Source organism: Capsicum annuum, chromosome 10 (genome assembly GCF_002878395.1).
Source record: "Capsicum annuum cultivar UCD-10X-F1 chromosome 10, UCD10Xv1.1, whole genome shotgun sequence".
Classification (NCBI taxonomy): Eukaryota; Viridiplantae; Streptophyta; class Magnoliopsida; order Solanales; family Solanaceae; genus Capsicum; species Capsicum annuum.
The window spans coordinates 219,726,082-219,744,686 of NC_061120.1; the positions used below are offsets into that span (position 1 = coordinate 219,726,082).

The following is an 18,605-nucleotide window of genomic DNA, read 5'->3' on the forward strand; positions in this document are numbered from 1 at the left end:
AGATACTCGTAACTTGATATTATCCATTTTGAATCAAACGCGTGTTTGGTCAATCCATTTCTCAATCTACGTACATAACAAAAGCTTTAGTGGAGCACAATGTACTTTTTTCTATGAGAATCATATAAAACGTACAGATTTTTTGTCTTCATGATGTAATTAACCATACACTGCTATAATACTTGCTAACAGCTCTTTAGATGAAAGGCAAAAGAAGAACAAGAAGAATGAGATGAGTAGATGAGAAAGATTGTTAGAGAGTGAATAGATTTGTTGTATTCATTATCCTTCAATGTGTATTGTCATATACATTTATAGGCTAGGGATTAGGCTAACTAACTAACTAACTGGCCGTTAACACTAGTGTAACTAACTAAAAAACAGTTATAACAGAAAGCCCATTAGTCAAATTATTGCTTCTTCTAGATTCTTCTCCACTTTCTTCTTTATACTTCAACACTCCCCCTCAAGCTAGGAAGGTGTGAAGATGTCACAGATCCCTAGCTTGGCATTGAGATGAACTTGTTGTGCTCTTGTCAATCCCTTAGTCAGCATGTCTGCAGGCTGATCTTGGGTTGCAATGTAGTGAGTTTTGATCATTCCTTGCACAAGTTTTTCCTGATAAAGAAGCAGTCAATGTCAATATGCTTTGTTCTCTCATGGTATATTGGATTTTCTACTATTTGCATAGCAAACTTGGTATCACTGAACACATCTACATAGAACTACTTCACTCCCAACTTCTTTCATCAGGCCTAGGATCCAAACCAACTCTGTTGTGACTGCAGCAAGACTTCTAAACTCTGGTTCTGCTGAACTCTTGGAGACAGTAGTTTGCTTCTTTGATTTCCAGGAAACTAGTGATTCTCCAACCTTCACAAAGTAGCCTGTTACAGACCATCTAGTCTGAGGGCATGATGCCCAGTCTGCATCACAATAGGCACTTATTCTGTCATCTGTATTACTAGACAGTAGAACACCTTGACCTGGTTGGTTCTTAACATACTTCACAACCCTCAGTGCTGCTTCCATGTGAGACTTCTTAGGATCCTGAAGAAACTGACTTAATGTCTGAACAAACAAGGCTATGTCTAGCCTTTTTATAGTCAGGTACAATAGCTTACCAATTAGCTTTTGGTAAGCAACTTGATCTGTTGGAGGATCCTCAGTAGACTTCCCATGCTTAACATGCTCATCAAACTGTTTGGATGTCAGTTTGATGTTGTAGTCCATAGGAGTAGCTGTAGGTTTAGCTGTTGTTAAGCCTAACTCAGACAATAGTTCCAAGGCATATTTCCTTTGATGCATCAATATCCCTTTATCAGACCTTGCAAATTCTATGCCAAGAAAAAATCTCAGTTCACCTAGATCTTTCATCTTAAAGTTCTGATGTAGGATTGCCTTGGTTTCTTCTATCAGCTTTAAGTTATCTCCAGTGATCAACATATACTAGCACCAATGTGACTCTTTCTGATGTCTTTCTGATGTATAATGATGGATCAAATTGGCCCTGAGTAAACTGAGACCTTAGTAATACCTCTGATAACTTTCTATTCCACTGTCTTGGTGCTTGTTTTAGTCCATATAGGGATTTGAGTAGTCTACATACTACATTATCCCCCTGACTAGCAAATCCTTGAGGTAGATCCATGTAGACCTCATCATTTAAATCACCATTCAAGAATGCATTATAAATATCCATTTGATGTATAAACTAATGTTTTCTAGCTGCAGTAGCAAGGATAGTTCTTACTGTTTTCATTTTCACAGCAGGTGAAAATGTTTCTTTGTGGTCAATTCCTTCTCTTTGTCCATACTTCCTTTGCAACCAGTCTGGCTTTAAATCTTTCAACATCACCTGAAGCCTTATACTTTACTTTGTATAGCCACCTGTAACCAATAGATTTCTTCCCTCTAGGCAAAGTAACTATTCCCAAGTATGATTGGAATTCAGTGCATCTATCTCATTCTTCATTGCTTCCACCCATTTAAGGTCTTTACAAGCCTTAGTGTAACTTGTAGGTTCAGTGACACAAGAAGACTTCAGTACATAGTCTTTATAAGCTGAAGAGAGTTTTTTATATGACACATGATTGGCAAGTGCATGAGGTACTTTCTTTGTATTTTTTTAGACAAAATCATGCATCCATGTAGATGGCTTTCTGTCCCTACTTGACTTCCTCTGGTCCAGATGAATAGAGTTTGCTGGAGTGAGAATCACTTCCACTTGCTGCTCTTGTTGACCACTTGAGTTAGTGACCCTTTGATCTCTAATAGACCTTCTTTGATATACTTGAGTTACAGGTTGTGGACCTATAGTAGATCTTCTTTAATATACCTTAGTTATGGAATGTGTAGAGAGAAGAGTAGCCTGTAATTGTTGGTCCTGCTGACTTATCTGACCAGGAACCTGTTGACTTTCCTGATCAAGAACCCCTTGAGGTGCCATGGTTGTTATCTGTGGACACATCTCATCACCACCTAGTAGTTGAAATTGATCTTTCAAAGGAAAAATGTGATGGGGTGGCTGAGTTTGTAGTTGTAGTATCTTGAATGGAAACACATCTTCTCTGAATGAGACATCTCTATTAACAGAGAAGATGTTAGTTGACATATCATACACTAAGTATCCTTTCTGAGTGCTGGAATATCCCATCATAACACTTGTTCTTGCTTTAGGCATGAGTTTGTCATGCTCATTTAACACCTTGACATAGCATAGACACCCCATGACCCTGAGATGATCACAGTTTGGCCTTTTACCATACAATTTCTCATAAGGGGTTAAGTGCTGAACAACTGAGCTAGGTAGCCTATTGATGATGTACACTACAGTGAGAACACAATAGCCCCAGAACAATATTAGAATGCCAGCCTGAAACCTGATAGCTCTTGTGACCTCTAAGATGCGTCTATGTTTTCTCTCAGTAACACTATTTTCTGAGGAGAATATGGACAAGTTGTTTGATGGATTACACCATTATCTTGGAACAGCTTTTGACACAATGAGTTAACAAACTCTGTGCCATTATCAATTCTGATGACCTTGACAGTTTTTTCAAACTGTGTTTTGACATACATAAGGAACTTTTGTACTTGACAAAAGACATCTGACTTAAACTTTAATAGAAACACCCAAGTAAACCTTGAAAAGTCATCAACAACTATTAGAAAATACTTGTTTCCATTCGTAGTTGGTACTTTGTATGGTCCCCACAAATCCATGTGAACAAGATCAAAACAACAAGTAGTTTGAAGATTAGTTGACACAAATGGTAATCTAGTCTGTTTAGCACTAGTACAAATTCTACATTGCTTTATTCTGTCTTCTATCACTTGTACTCCATGATCTACAACTCTCTTTAGTACACCAGTTGAAGCATGTCCTAACTTTGGTGCCACAGATCCACTTCAGCTTGTGTCTTTTCCACAATTACTTCAGTAGTGACTTTGGTTACTCCTGCAACTTCAGTGCTTGGTTGTTCGTCTAGTAAGTATAAACCTCCATCAAGCTTCCCAATCCCCTTCACCTTTCCAATATAAAGATCCTGGAAAACACAGAAATTAGGGAAGAAGTTCACTGAACAATTCCACTCCTTAGTTACTTGTGACACTGATAGGAGACTGCATGAAAACTGTGGGATGTGATAGACATTTGTAATGGTGTTTCCTTCTGCTAAACAGCTAGTTCCCACATGAGTGACCATTGTAGTATCACCATTTGGTAGATACACTTTCTTTGGATTTTGTAACTCTGTAACAGTCTTGTTAAGTAATAATCTTGAATTACCTACCATATGATTAGTAGCACTAGTATCTATAATCCATTTCTGTGAACCAAAAGAAGCTAAACAAGCAGAAATACCTGCACTTGTTACATTTGCAGATTCAGTAGATGTGTTGACAAAGTTACTTTTGTTTATCAATTGCAAGATTTTCTCATACTGTTCCTTGGTAAAAGCTGTATTTCCTATCTGACTTAGTTGATCCATCTGAGTACTTGCAGTTACTGATTGTCTTGTATCCTTAGTGTAGCAACCATGTTGATCTGCTGAGGAGTCATGAGAACTTAAGGCCACATTGTAGGCTGTGTTTGATCCTTCATGCCTGAACTTCTTCTTAGCTTTATAATTTTGAGGATAGCCAAGTAATTTCCAGCTGTTCTTTTTGCTGTGACCTTTGAGTTTACAGAAATCACACTGCAAATTGACATTTCTTTTGTACTTGGGGCCTTGACTCCCACCTGCATTATTTCTTGCATACATGACTAGATCAAGATTCTTCCCAGTGGCTGCGGATTCATACCCAGAATTCCTGCCTGATTTGCAATAGATTTGTGACTTTCATCACTTGGGAGAGGGGTCATAAGCAAGATTTGACTTTTTACTTGTGTGTAGGACTCATTCAGACCCATGAGAAACTGAAACAACTTCAATTTTTGTAGATGTACCACATACTCCTTAGATTTATCACATTCACACCCAGGTGCAGGTACTAGAGCCTCAAACTCTTCCCACAGATCCTTGAGTTTTGAGAAATACACAGATACAGAGGCAGTACCTTGAGCTAATGTAGCAATCTCTTTGTGAAGATTGAATGTTCTGGCCTCATCCACTTTGTTAAACCTTTCAAACAGTTTATTCCAGAAAGCACTTGCCACAGATGCATACATAATTCCTCCTAGTAATTCTTTAGAAACAGAGTTCATGATCCAAGAAAGTACAATTGCATTCACTCTTTCCCAATGACAACTTAATTCAACTGAGAACTTGTCTTTAGAACATGTTCCATCCACCATGCCCAACTTATTTCTTCCAAGTAAAGCAATGCGCATGGATCTAAACCAAATTAAGAAGTTCTCAATCCCTGTTAACTGAAAAGAAATAATCTTTATGTCACTCACATCAGAAGGACTTAGGAAGAGAGGATGATTGTAATCCAAAGAACTTGGAGTAACTCTAGAACCCTCAGCAGCAGGATCAACAGAAGCATTTGGATTCACCATTGTTGCAGACCTTCAATTCTTGTATTAAGATTCTTTGATTTTCCAGTGAAGAAATCAATGCACCAGAATCGATCTTGCTCTACTCGTTTGCTAGTGAGTAATGGCTTTGATACCATGTAATTAACCATACACTGCTATAATACTTGCTAGCAGCTCTTTAGATGAAAGGCAAAAGAAAAACAGATTTAGAGGAAGAAGAAGAATGAGATGAGTAGATGAGAAAGATTGTTAGAGAGTGAATAGATTTGTTGTATTCATCATCCTTCAATGTGTATTGTCATATACATTTATAGGCTAGGGATTAGGCTTACTAACTAACTAACTAGCCGTTAACACTAGTGTAACTAACTAAAAAATAGTTATAACAGAAAGCCCACTAGTCTAATTATTGCTTCTTCTAGATTCTTCTCCACTCTCTTCTTTATACTTCAACAAATGAGTTGACAAAAACCACCAACAAAAATATCTTCAAGTTGCATTATATTATACAAGTACAATATTAAACAATTATGAACAACAAAAGTAGTTATTGCATAATAATATAATATTTTCTAAACCATCAACCTCATAACATTCCCAACAGGTTATTAAACAATATGACTTAATATCAACACAAGAAAGCTTCATCCTTAAGTAAACCATTGTACAAAGCATCCCGGGTTCGGAGAAGGACCACACCTCGGGGGATTTGTCTGGGTATGACATAGACAACTTAACGCAAACATTAGTGACTGCTTTCATGGCTCGAAGATTATATCAAAGAATGAACCAAAAACACATTGCTTTCACGGCTCGAAGATTATGTCAAAGAATGAACCAAAAACACATTATGTCTATATGGAAGAAAATGGGCAACCTAATGCACAAAGCATCCCATGTTAGCAGGGTACGGAGAAGGGCTGCACCTTAAGGAGTTGTTTGGGTGTGACGTAGACGACAACTTAACTTAATGCAAACATTAGTGACTGCTTTCACGACTCGAACATTTTGTCAAAGAATGAACCAAAAACACACTCCAACTGCATAGGAAGTACTTTGAATTGAGCATGGAGCTTGTTCAAAATAAATAACTTAGATTCGACATGATTACATTATATAGTTTTTGCATCACCAACTCACTAGATCTAACAGTTTCACCATGATCTTGTGCAAAATACTACTAGGACCTAATATCGAAAAGAACAGCTCCATAAATTTCTACATCATTTTCGACGATTTAATGGGAAGAACATGAGGTGACATAGAGACGATAGCTGTATGAAGGCATGGCTTATAGCATGCAGTCTGTTCTAGCAGGTAACCTTCGGAAGAAGTTAAGCGGCACAGATGGAAGCTTGTAGCGGAACCTTGGGTGTCGTAATACATAAAATCCGGTCACGAGCATCACAGCTTGGAATGGAGTGACATAGAGCACAACGGCAGCAACCAAGCAGAAAATGACAAACAATGATGTCGCTCTAGGGTCCCTCCAGCTCAGCAAAGACTGGAGCCTCTCGCCTTGAGTAGCCAAGTCGCCAACGACAGTCTGAATCCTCCCTGCAATACTTCTTAAGCGGTCATACCTCATACGAATAATATCAGGAGAACGTGAAGTAGGGAAAGTATCAAATTCCTCATCCAACTCATCGGGATGAGCAGTATCAGCACAAGAAAGGCGAGTATCCATGTGAGGAGGATGCCTTGGCCTCCATCTGTAGTGCCAAATACCGATTAGGAAGAGATAGAGGAAAATGGTAGGGAGAATAAGCTCGGGATATAACACCAGTATCAAGAACAGGATATGGATGAGAACGGTTGTGATGGGGTTTTTCCAATTGCATATTTGATCAAACCATTTTCCGACAGAAATTACCACACCTAAAACGCCCATAATCCTGAAAAAGTTGGCCTTGCTTCTCCTCATGCTCCACATATGAGACGTAACATCTAACATATACTCTACAATCTCTTTCCTCAAAGGCGGCTCAGCACGACTCAGCCTCAAGGAGACGATTTGAGTGGCTTGGTGCCTCAAATTGTCCAGCTGACTAACAGTTAACGGGTGAAGATAGTGCATTTTGGGTAACAAAGGCTGAGAGTACATATGCATCATATTCACCAACGACGAGCAAGTAAATCTCACAGCCAAGTGAATTTCACCCATCTTCTTCACTCCGGTAGGATGCAAGACCAGCAGTGGGTATGAATGCGTGTAGACACGATCAGTTTCAAGAGTCGAAAGACGGATCCTGACCTTTCCAATCCTTGAGTCCCTCGCCCCTCCAGATTTATCTCCTCCTTGCAGATGGCAATTATCAAATACACCAATAGTTATAACAGTGCAAGGATCAAAAACTTCCCAGGTGTATTGCTCGTTCCACCTGGGAGCAAAGCTATCTATAATTGTCCTTGTCCGCACCCACTTCTGCCCATACTTTGCTACACAATAGGCATCTGTCGTTGCCCGCCCATCCTTTGTTTTCATTGGTGACAGGCCCTGAGCGCTCAGAATACCTACTTCAAGAACACCGATGCTAGATTTCCACAGCTGTTTTGCAGTTGGCCTAAGATCACTACTATAATGGGTTGACTCATCCAGAACATGGTAGCCTCCTTCAAGACATACTCTCATGTGAATTCGGCTAGCAAACTTGATTTCCTTCTTTTCTCCCTCGACAATAACGTGCTTTTCAAGATTAAACCACCTAGTATTCACAGGTCTATGGTCCAACCTCCTATCCACATACTGCAAAGGAATAGCACACCTCCCAAGAACTTCATCCTTGTTCGGTGCAACTCTATCTTCCACACTCAAAATTAGTGGCTCCTCAAACGGTTCTGCCGCTACAAACATCAGGTCCTCGTTCCACATGGGATTGATGGTCTTGTTCATGGAAACTCTGGTTCTCAATGCTTGATTTCCAAGGATGGCCTTGACAAAAACTTCTGGAAACCTGCTTTTGTCACTTGGAACCAAGTCTTGCGCCTCGATCACGTTAACTCGTAGGTACCACAATTTTGGTGAAAGGTACACCTTAGACCTTATATTTGCAAGGCCATCAGCCCCACTAACAGCTGCAGCATCTGAATGCCATGCTTCAGGAAAGGCTTCATCGGCTTGATTTCCCATCCAAACAGCCAACATCAACTCTCCTTTGACCTTATTGCCATTCCTCTCCTCCAATCTATACCACTGTGGAGCGAGAGGACTATCGGGGGGAACCCTTTTCGGGATCTCATTCAAATCAAACAGAACACGACCCACAAAATCATCCTTAACAACATCCTTATCTTTCACAATCACTTCCAGTACAGAAGCCTGAATCCTATCCTTGGAGAAAGCAAACACCTGATTCCACTCAGGATTTGACTTCTTCTCAAAATGACGAGTCGTACCCTTATAGTTCCCGAGCTTAACCTCGACGTAAGGATCAAGACTACCCGTAACATCCTTCCCAGGTAAATCCTTAGCTTTCACCACTCGAACATAAAGATACTGCATTTGCTCAACAAGGTCATATGTGCTAGTGAGCTTATCACCAATGATCTTCCCTCCACCGAGGTGGGGTTTGGTCTCTTTGAGTAAGAAATCTTCTTGTGGAGGTCTCTGCATTTTCGAGGTCGGCACAACAACACTTAACACAAAACCCTCTAATTCTTCACCAGAATGTGAACCAACGATCAACAGGAGAAAGACCTCAGCAGATACAACGCCGAATTATGTTGCTGCTGCAAATGTTGAACCCAAACAGAGCGTTAAACAAATGTAGCCAAAAATGAGAAGGCAAAATCTTGAGAATTTCTACTATGTTTATCATGTGAATAAGTCAAATTATAAAGTAGGGGAAAAGAACCTCTTGAAGGATAATCAGAATAACGCCAAACCATTCATAGAGTCAGATCTGAATGCTTCAAACCTTCATAACATCAAAAATAAATAAAAATCAATTCTTTCCCATACAAAACAACAACAGCATATCCAGTATAGTCCCATAAAGTAGAGTCTACGGAGGATAAAGTGTAAGCAGACCTTACACCAAACCCAGAGATAGAGAGGCTATTTCACATACCCCCCCCCCCCCCGGCTCAAGAAAAAACAGTCCATAACAAAACAAAAAATACTAGAGCAACAAAAAAATTGGATCTTTACTAATCCTCTGAGAAAACTGTCTCTAAAAACTTCTCCTACCCACTAACAAACAACAACAACAAACCAGTGAAGTCCCACAAGTGTGGTCTAGGAGGGTAAAGTGTATGCAGACCTTACCACTACCTCGGCGAAGTAGAGAGGCTATTTCTGAAAGAGTCTCGGCTCAAATGTAGCAAATCCAGGAACAAAGAAGAGAAAAGCAAATAAAAACAAAAGAAATACAAAACCAGTCTTTTGAAAGCCAAAAATCTAACCACATTATGCTCTAACAAAACATCAACAAGCAAAAACTAACCAAGAATTCAAAACACAAACCCAAAAATGCATCAAAAAGAAATCATTTTTTTCTATAAAACCCACATGATTTACATCAACAACAACAACAACATAACGAGTGAAATTCCACAAGTGAGGTCTGGGAGGCTAGAGTATACGCAGACCTTACCACTACTTCGGGGAGGTAAAGAGGCTTTTTCCAAAGAAAACATATAATTTATATCAAAAAAACAAAACCCCATAAAGGAAAAGTAAATGTAGCTTAAAGGTTCATTGAAGCTGAAGAGAAAAGACTAGGATTTTGACTGATAAGTTTATCAAGAATGAAGGCTTAAGAGCAAAAAAGGTGAAAGGGGATTTGGGGTTTTTGCTCTTTCTTGAACCAAAGTGAAGTAGAGAAAATGTACGCAAACCTTACCTCGAGAAAAAGCAATCCAAAACAAAACAAAAAAATACTAGAGCAACAAAAAATTGGATCTTTACTAATGACATGGGCAAACTTTATACAAAAACTTCTCTTACCCACATAAAGAAAAAGCAAACAAAAGCACATTATGATAGACAAATATCAAACAAGTAAAAACCAGCCTGGCATTTTCAAAACACAAAACCCAAAAATGCAGCAAAAAGAAATTATTTTTTTCTATAAAATCCACATGATTTACATCAAAAAAAAACAAAAATGCAGCAAAAAGAAATCATTTTTTCTATAAAATCCACATGATTTACATCAAAAAAACAAAAATGCAGCAAAAAGAAATCATTTTTTTCTATAAAATCTACATGATTTACAATTAAAAAAAAAATGTAGCAAAAAGAAATCATTTTTTCTATAAAATCCACATGATTAACATAAAAAAAAAAATAAAAAAAAAATATGAATGTACCTTGAGGATTCACTGAAACTGAAGAGTAAAGACTAGATTTTTACTGATAAGTTTATCAAGAATGGAACCTTAAGAGCAAAAAAAGGCAAATGGGGTTTTGGATTTTGCTCTTTCTTGAACTAAAGTGAAGTAAAAATAGTGTAGTGACCAAAAAAAAGTGAAAAAGGGAACAAAGTACACACAAGAGAGAAAGAAAGACAGAAGAAAATAGTGTCTAAGGGTAAATTTTTAAAGAAACAAAGTAAAGTGGCAATGCTCTGTGATCTTTGTCTGATTCTAAAAGGGGTAGAGTGGGGGTGGGGTGGTGGGATTCTGCGGGGGGGGTGAATCTGCTGAGATTACATTGTGATGCAGACTTTTGACTCCTCAGTCCTCACTGTGTGTGTGTGAGAATATGTGTTTCTGTTTCTGGTTTTTGCTTTTGCTTTTTTGCCCTTTATACTTCTTGACACAAAATAGTTAATTTAATTTGATACAAAATTTAAGAACGAAATGAAGATTTTTGAAATTTATAGTCTAAAAGAATCTAATATATTTATATGACTATAAAGTATTTTATTAAGATTGAAATAAGCATTTTAAAGTTAAATTGTTACTAAATATAAAAATATATAATTTTCTTGTGACTAACTAAAAAAAAAAAATTATAATAAATTGAGATTGTGAGAGTATATTTATTTAAAATTAAGATTAATATGGAAAAAAGTATTAATTGGGGTACTATTTGTCTTGTGTTTACCGGAGGAACCGGGTCGCGCGTGCGAAGAAGAGTATGTCGGAACTTCACACGTGTCAGTCCCATAGTGATTAAATATTTTATTCTTATTGAATTTTTAATAATAGGTTAATAATTTAGGCTTAGTAGTTAAATATTAAAATTAAAATAAATAACTTATCTTGATAAATGTGTATATATAAGAATATTTTTCATGAAGTGTGAATAAACTTTGCTGTCATTTTACGAGGATGTTAATGTAATATCCCGCATTGTTTTTGGATTAGAAATCGAAGTGTCGTTTTTATGCGTATTGATCCAAACTAGATGATTTTTTGTTAATATATGTGTGGTGATAAATCTTACAGTGTGGAAATACCTTTGGATACGAATTGAGGTTACAAAAATCCCATAACTCAAAGACGAGTTGAAACAATTCCATCGAGTACATTTTAGTGGACATTTCAACTTGGGTCAAATTTCGTCGAGCATAACTTCTGTTATATAATGAACTGGGTGGCCTTCTATATATCAAAAGAAAGTTCTTTGAGTCCTCTTTCTAACGCAATTAATTTCGTCGAAATCCAACATCGAGGTAAAAAGTTATACCCAATTTACTTCAGCATGTCAGTCTGTCAAATCGAGAGACTGCTGCGGCGTTTTTGATTTCCTTAGAGGTATTTTGGTATTTTTCGTCATCCCAAACTTCTGCCACACGATTTAAATCATCCAAAACGCTCTATAATCCATTTCTTTTATCAGTTTTAATCTCTCAATTCCTCTCCTCTCTCAAGAATAAAATGGAAACTAGGCTTTCTTTCAAGATCAAGAATCAATCTCGTAAGTCCAAGATTTCCAAAGAACAAATCAAGATTCGAGTTCTACTCTTCAAACCTTGTAATCTAAGGTACATGGGGTTTTCCTAAATCTACATGGGCATGGTAAATTCTTATTAATCATGTTAAAGGTTTAGAAATTATGAATTTAAAAATAGAGGGTTTTGGATTTATAATTAGATTCATGTTTTTAAAGTTTTGATGATATTAATTTGGTCTTGAGGCTTTTCCCCCAAATCTGATTTATAACCATGTTTAAGTAGATATATGTATGAGTTTGATAAGTTTGAATTATGAATTGAGAACATGAACTATTTGAAATCCCTCTCTTATTTACAAGTCTCTTTACTTCGTAAGATATGATGTGTTCGAAATGTGATATTGAAAATATAATTTAATATAAAAGCCTTGACTTTGTTTATGACTTGATTATGATTTTTGAATTGAAGAGAGGGGATTTTACATGTTGGTAAGTGCTGAAAATATATATATATATATATATATATATGAAAAAAATTTCATGGGTTGTTGAAACTCATGACCACCACATGTTTGTTGAAACGATTGAAAAGAATGACCTTTGCGTAATTTGATAAATGTTTTGGAAGAATGAATCTTTCGGAATTGTTTGAAGTATGGTGGTCTAACCTTTGTATTTTGAAAGAGAAAATTGTAAAGGATATTTTATGGCTCAGAATTATGATTTGCAAGTCTTGGTATGACGATACCAAATCAGATAAAGTCATAACAAAACTCAGAACAGGATACAGATTTCATTTTAGATTTTAGATTTTGAATTAAAAAGATGCATGTTTAGAATGGGTTAAAAACTGAGCACTAAGAGAGTTAGGTGGTTACCCGTAGAAGGCACGAGTCATATGATTCATTGCCTGAAATCGTGTTTTGCCGATACGGATATATTATTATACGCTGGCCTAGTGCCCTGGGGCGTATCAGATTCAGATACTTCAACCCTTGCGGCAAACTTGGGTTGGGGGTTTGGCCGTCGAGTTAATGGCGGATTCCATATTACCCGTGGGAAACTTTCAGATATGTAGGGTGTACCACTTACCTCAGAAGTAAAAAAAAAAATAAAGAATGGTTTTACATCTACAGATTTGCATTGAATAATTATTTTAAGTTACCCATGTGTTTTAAATTATTTCTTGCTTAATATTTTTATGAAATACTCTCACCTATGTTGTCTATAAAAGTACATTATTTTGGATTGCTCTGCGTACCAGTACATCTGTATTGACCCCCCTCCATCTCAGGATCTGAGGCACGGTCTCGGGGTCCAGTTCAGCAATAGGTTTGAGTGCGTCGGAAGTTGCAATTGGTGAGCCTCCCTTACTTCAGAAGACCTATCTTAGAACTTGTTATTGTTATTTTATTTTGATTCATGGCCCGACTGGGGGCTTATCCCAGATTTCAGACAAATGTCATTTTCAGTTAGAGCTTTCGCAGACTGATGTTAGACGTTGTTTAGAGGTTTATGTTTTTCCTTTCAGATTATTCAATTGAATTATGATATCGACCATGATTCCGTTTTGTTTTGTATTACCGCAGTTCCTCTTTGTAAATGAATAGTGTATATGATTGCAAGTTAGAAGGGCTCTCGGATCTTCATGGTTCGGGATCTCTGTCACGGCCAGGGCCCCGGTTCGGGTCATGACAACTTGGTATCAAAGCATGGTTTATGGTCCCACGGTGTCTGCAAAATTACGTCGGGTAGAGTCTTATTTATAGGTGTGTAGCGCGCCACACTAATAAGTAAGAGGCTATAAGGCGTTTAGGAATGTCTCTCTTTCTTCATGTTCTAGTTCGTGTTATGGAGTCAGAATGTTCCTCTTTCATACTCTAATTTGTGTCATGGTGTCGCCCATATGAAAGAAAAGTTATCCTAATTCTTTCCTTACTCTAGTGTTCCCAGATAATGCTCTCAGATTTACTAGCAAAAACTTCAGAAGTCACACAAAGAGCTTGAGAGGAGCTCCGTAGTGTGTCATACGTCCCTCAAGTTTAAAGTTATGTCCTCATTCTTATGAGGCGTTCAGTTAAGACAGAGTAAGATGTGTATTCTTAAGTCATTGAATATTGTGTGTTAAGTTTCTATCTCTTATAATCTTGTTATCATTGTGTTGTTGAAACTAAAAGTCTAGTGAAGCCGTGTGGGATCTTTCGATTCACTAGCATAGTTGCTTTGTTATTTATCTTATTTTCCTATTCAAAACACAAAATCAAAGTCTAGTGAAGCCGTGTGAGGCCTATTTCGATTCACTAGCAACTTGTTGTTCATCTTATTGTTCTTGTGTTGGTTGAAAACTAAGGGTTTAGAGGTGTAGTGACAGGAAAAGTGGTAAGGGTGATTTATTGAATATATATAGCTGAATCTTTTTTCATATAATTGAGTTAGTAATGAAGTGATATATCCTTGTGTGTTAGGTTAGTAGAAGGTAGAGAAGGAGTTATTGGTTAAGGTAAATTATTTTTTTGCTTGAAGTATGAAAAGAGTTGTTGATAGTGTTTATTGTGCTAGAAAAGTATAGGTTATTGGTGAAAGTACTTAGTGGATAAATGTTATTAATTTAGGCTTCCTTGAGGTTGCAAGAGGGAGTTTCGTTGAAACTTATAGAGCTATGAAAGAAGTTTAGGTGTATAGATTGGTAAATAGTAATAATGTGTAAAAGGAAGATGCGTTAATGGATTGTAAATAAGATAGGCCATATGATTATGATCGATTATTGTTGTTATGAGATTCTAGTGGGCTAGTGTTTCTCAATGTCTTATTCTATAGCTTCCTAGTGAGAATTGTATGTAAGGTGGGTTATTATATAAGATTAAGGTTGACCATGTCTATTGTATAACTTTACTCCCTTGACCCTCTTTTCTTTAGTGGTTGTAAACCAGTACTTCATGTGAAAAGGTATGAAGTGGATCTTAAGCTAATATAGTGGTGTCATGGAGAGGATTGTGATTGTAGGTAGTAGTTAAATGAAATGAGTATTTGGAGTTGATTTCTCAATTTGATGGACTGGTATATTATGTTGCATGCTTTACTTTATTTGTGGTAGATGTTTGATGCTAGTTTATAGGCTTGAATTGTAGATGTAAAATATGATGGTAAGAATAGTATCTTATGATTAATGATGTATGTTTTAGGGGAATGAATTAGTAGGCTTGATATGATTTGTGAAAGAGCCCAGGCTAATACTTGATAAAAAGTTTAAGTGGTAATTATGAGGTATATGTATATATGAGGACTAGTGTTAAAATGATGATTCTTAGGTGAGTCATTAAGTGGATAAGGGTGTAAGTATATAAGCATAAGTTGCAAACCCCCCCCCCCCCCCCCCCCGGTAGTATGGCATTACTCGTTAGGTAAGATTTTATGATATAAGTTATACGATTAACGGTCTAATGTTAGAAAGTTAGTAGTAGAGAGTAGATTTTTATGTAATAAGGAGTGAGGTTGTATATGCTCTTGGGACTGCGAGTTGTGAGTTGATGATGATAGAGGATGGTGGAAAGCAATGCCCTCAGAGTATACTTAAAAAGGGAAAGTGTAGCATTTATGTGTATAAGTGTTTTACGTACCTAGTTTGTATTCTTGAAAATTATGGTATGGAGAAGTTTAGGGAGTTATGGTATATCGTTATTTAGAGTTGAATTGAGAAAATATGAGTGGTCAATATGTGCCTTTGGTATAGTTTTACAACGTTTGTTAATTTGTAAGTTATGTGATTAGAGGTGTAATGCTAGTATTCTAAGGAGTTGAATAAGAGGTGTCGAGTGATTTGAAGCATAGACTCCCATGCCCATAATGATGTTAGTCATGAGTTATGATTTTGGAGTTATAGGAAGTCATGATTAGTACCCTTGAGGAGGAAATGTCCCAGAGAGGATTTAGTGTTTTTATATTAAAAAAAATGAATGAGAAGAGTTGTATTCATGTATATGTCGATATCCCTTAGTGATAGAGCGTGTGAATACGTACACGCATGGGAGTGGGGGTTGTAGAGTGATGGCTATAGCGAAAGTTAAGAGTAACATTTACCGAAAACCAAGGCCTTTGGGGTATAGGTCATTAGGGAGAGTTAGAGTTTAAGTATATGGTGATGTCTCTTTTATGTTGAGAGTTGTGACTTTGATCTAAGGGGGAGATGGTGAGTTAAGGTAGTTTTTCAAATTTTCTCATTGTGGCAAGTTAATGAAGAGTCATGATGAACCTACTCCTATTCAAGAATATTCCTCCTACTTCAGTTTAGGAGTTCATTCTACCAAGGTCTTATGAATTCAAGTCCGCCGATGTCTAAGGTTTGAGTTCTCTATGCATGTCATGCCTTAACCCGACGTCCAAACAAGAAGCAATAATGTTCCTCAGTGACCCAATACTTATCCAAGCCATATGTTATGTTGCTTATGATCCAAACCTATGTCTCACAATGTGCTTGGTCATAAGGAAATATGTTCTTGTATGTCATTGAATCATTTTATGTTGGAATTAGCCAAAGTGGTAAAGTTGTACGAACTTATTACTATTTCAGATCTTAAAATGAGAAGCAATAGCTTCAAGTATTCACCTTTGTCTCAATCATTGACTTTATGAATTCGACCCTTATGTTATACAAATCATGAGATTTGTGCACCCATGTTTCTCACCGTAGTTTGTCCTAAGAAATCATGTTGTGTTGAGGTTGTGCCGAATGACTATATGCTTACGATTCAGACACCTGATATCTGAAGCACCCTGTCTCTCTTCTATTGTATTTTCACTTCATGTCCCTCTTTGAGTTGTATTGTAAGTATAAGCTATGAATTGATAAGTGTTACTTCCATTCATGACGTTTATACTAGGGTCCCTCAATGACCCTCCGTATGGTAGTATGATGGTGGTTGTGGAAGCGTGGTGATGTGTTATGTAGAGGAGTAGATGTTCTTAAAAAAAATTGGTGTGAATTCTCGAGATAAGGTTATAGGTGAAAGGGGAAAAGAAGGAGATGAACTTTTGTTATGTGGAAAAAGTCAAGAAGGAGATATATGGCGAAAATTTTTGTGAATGTGATTGAATTTGCTGATCTTAGTGGGGGGAAATCCATGAAGTAGGTGTAGTAATGATAGGCTTGAATGTTGAGATTGATGAAAACTAAACCCATGTACTATGCGGTTAGTATTCCTTAAATTAAAACCCGAGGGTGTTTGACGATAGTGATAAGGTAAGGTAACGTTCTTAATGGGATGTAAAGTACAAGGTCCTATAGATTAAGTTAGCACTTTTAACTCCGAGTTAGGCTTCAATATAGCAGTACTAAGTAGTGGGACTCAAATTCTTGTGGCTAGAAGTGTGGTTGGGGATTTGTATGTTGAAAAGTGTGAAATATGTAATTTATTGTTTGGGGCGTCGACAAATAGTGTTTACAAGTTTTAGTATTTTCATTGTATCTTGTAAGATGGAGAATGTTCATATTCTTATGCCTCACGAGAATCTTATCTCATGTATTGTACCAATCTTAATCATGCTCTATGATCATCAAATAAACCCCTACCATGTGTGGCGCTGATGATGATTTATAAAACTCATGTGCAAGATCATCCCTATGTAAAGTCTCATTGCCTCATGTTTCGTGCTTTCACGTTTCGCTAGGGGTTATCATGAAGCTTGTTTGATTCCTTTTCATATTTTTTTGAGGAAATGTTCAATGTGAGACTGCGTTCTTTATTCTACACTTTTAGAGCTTCAAAAGGTCCCTACTATAATTCGGGGATGAATGATCCCAAGGGGGAGATAATGTAACACCCCGCATTTTTTTCGGGCTAGAAATCAAAGCATCGTTCCTACGCGTATTGACCCGAACTATATGATTCTTTGTTAATATATGTGTGGTGATAAATCCTACAGTGTGGGAATACCTTTGGATACGAATTGAGGTCACAAAAATCCCATAACTCAAAGACGAGTTGAAAACAATTCCATCGAGTACGTTTTAGTGGACACTTCAACTTGGGTCAACTTTCGTCGATCATAACTTATGTTATATAATGAACTGGGTGGCCTTCTATATATCAAATGAAAAGTCTTTGAGTCCTCTTTCCAACGCAATTGATTTCGTCGAAATCCAACATCGGAGTAAAAAGTTATACCCAATTTACTTCAGCATATTAGTCTGTAAACCGAGGGACTGCTGCGGCGTTTTTGATTTCCTTAGGGGTATTTTGGTATTTTTCGTCATCCCAAACTTCTTCCACACGATTTAAATCATCCAAAACACTCTATAATCCATTTCTTTTATCAGTTTTAATCTCTCAATTCCTCTCCTCTCTCAAGAGTAAAATGGAAACTAGGCTTTCTTTCCAAATCAAGAATCAATCTCGTAAGTCCAAGATTTCCAAAGAACAAATCAAGATTCGAGTTCTACTCTTCAAACCTTGTAATTTAATACGTGGGGTTTTCCTAAATCTATATGGGCATGGTAAATTCTTATTAATCATGTTAAAGGTTTAGAAATTATGAATTTACAAAAAGAGGGTTTTGGACTTATAATTAGATTCATGCTTTTAAAGTTTTTGATTATATTAATTTGATCTTGAGGCCTTTCCCCCAAATCTGATTTATAACCATGTTTAAGTAGATATATGTATGAGTTTGATGAGTTTGAATTATGAATTGAGAGCATGAACTATTTGAAATCCCTCTCTTATTTACAAGTCTCTTTACTTCGTAAAATATGATGTGTTCGAAATATGATATTGGAAATAT

The 18,605-nt window shown here is 36.9% G+C and overlaps 3 protein-coding genes and 1 long non-coding RNA gene across 15 annotated transcripts; 1 reads left to right on the forward strand and 3 right to left on the reverse strand.

The window, feature by feature from the left end:
- Positions 1-471: 471 nt before the first annotated feature.
- Positions 472-1,377, reverse strand: LOC107844708 (uncharacterized mitochondrial protein AtMg00810-like). The gene is made up of 2 exons (XM_016689069.2): positions 730-1,377; positions 472-618 (listed from the first exon to the last, which is right to left on the reverse strand). Exons 1-2 carry the CDS (start codon positions 1,375-1,377, stop codon positions 472-474), a joined length of 795 nt encoding a protein of 264 aa, XP_016544555.2.
- A 337-nt stretch (positions 1,378-1,714) lies between these two features.
- Positions 1,715-5,005, reverse strand: LOC107844709. The gene is made up of 4 exons (XM_016689070.2): positions 4,411-5,005; positions 3,392-4,318; positions 2,339-2,829; positions 1,715-1,858 (listed from the first exon to the last, which is right to left on the reverse strand). Exons 1-4 carry the CDS (start codon positions 5,003-5,005, stop codon positions 1,715-1,717), a joined length of 2,157 nt encoding a protein of 718 aa, XP_016544556.2.
- Positions 5,006-6,036: 1,031 nt separating this feature from the next.
- LOC107843936 (FT-interacting protein 3) lies at positions 6,037-10,707 on the reverse strand. 12 transcript variants are annotated; one of them, XM_047397476.1, is made up of 3 exons: positions 10,298-10,707; positions 8,839-8,901; positions 6,037-8,710 (listed from the first exon to the last, which is right to left on the reverse strand). In XM_047397476.1, the coding sequence occupies exon 3, from the start codon at positions 8,595-8,597 to the stop codon at positions 6,276-6,278; it is 2,322 nt and encodes a 773-aa protein (XP_047253432.1). In that variant the 5' UTR covers positions 8,598-8,710; positions 8,839-8,901; positions 10,298-10,707; the 3' UTR covers positions 6,037-6,275. The 12 variants fall into 12 exon arrangements, with proteins under 12 accessions (XP_047253432.1, XP_047253430.1, XP_016543860.2 ...); XM_047397474.1 differs by having other exon boundaries at positions 6,037-8,713; XM_016688374.2 differs by lacking the exon at positions 10,298-10,707 and adding an exon at positions 9,247-10,297 and having other exon boundaries at positions 6,037-8,713.
- Positions 10,708-11,755: 1,048 nt separating this feature from the next.
- Positions 11,756-13,465, forward strand: LOC124887678. Its single transcript, XR_007045519.1, has 3 exons — positions 11,756-11,919; positions 13,123-13,187; positions 13,418-13,465. It is a non-coding gene; the product is annotated as an uncharacterized LOC124887678 (long non-coding RNA).
- Positions 13,466-18,605: the final 5,140 nt, after the last annotated feature.

Excerpts from the sequence above, each read along its gene's own strand:
- LOC107844708 (XM_016689069.2), bottom strand. The coding sequence starts at position 1,377 with ATGAAAGATCTAGGTGAACTGAGATTTTTTCTTGGCATAGAATTTGCA. Across the intron at positions 619-729 it reads TGAAAGAAGTTGGGAGTGAA|GAAAAACTTGTGCAAGGAAT; the intron begins GTAGTTCTATGT and ends CTTCTTTATCAG.
- LOC107844709 (XM_016689070.2), bottom strand. The coding sequence starts at position 5,005 with ATGGTGAATCCAAATGCTTCTGTTGATCCTGCTGCTGAGGGTTCTAGA. Across the intron at positions 4,319-4,410 it reads GTTGTTTCAGTTTCTCATGG|GCAGGAATTCTGGGTATGAA; the intron begins GTCTGAATGAGT and ends ATTGCAAATCAG. Across the intron at positions 2,830-3,391 it reads AGTGGATCTGTGGCACCAAA|TGTACATCATCAATAGGCTA; the intron begins GTTAGGACATGC and ends TTCTCACTGTAG.
- LOC107843936 (XM_047397476.1), bottom strand. The coding sequence starts at position 8,597 with ATGCAGAGACCTCCACAAGAAGATTTCTTACTCAAAGAGACCAAACCC.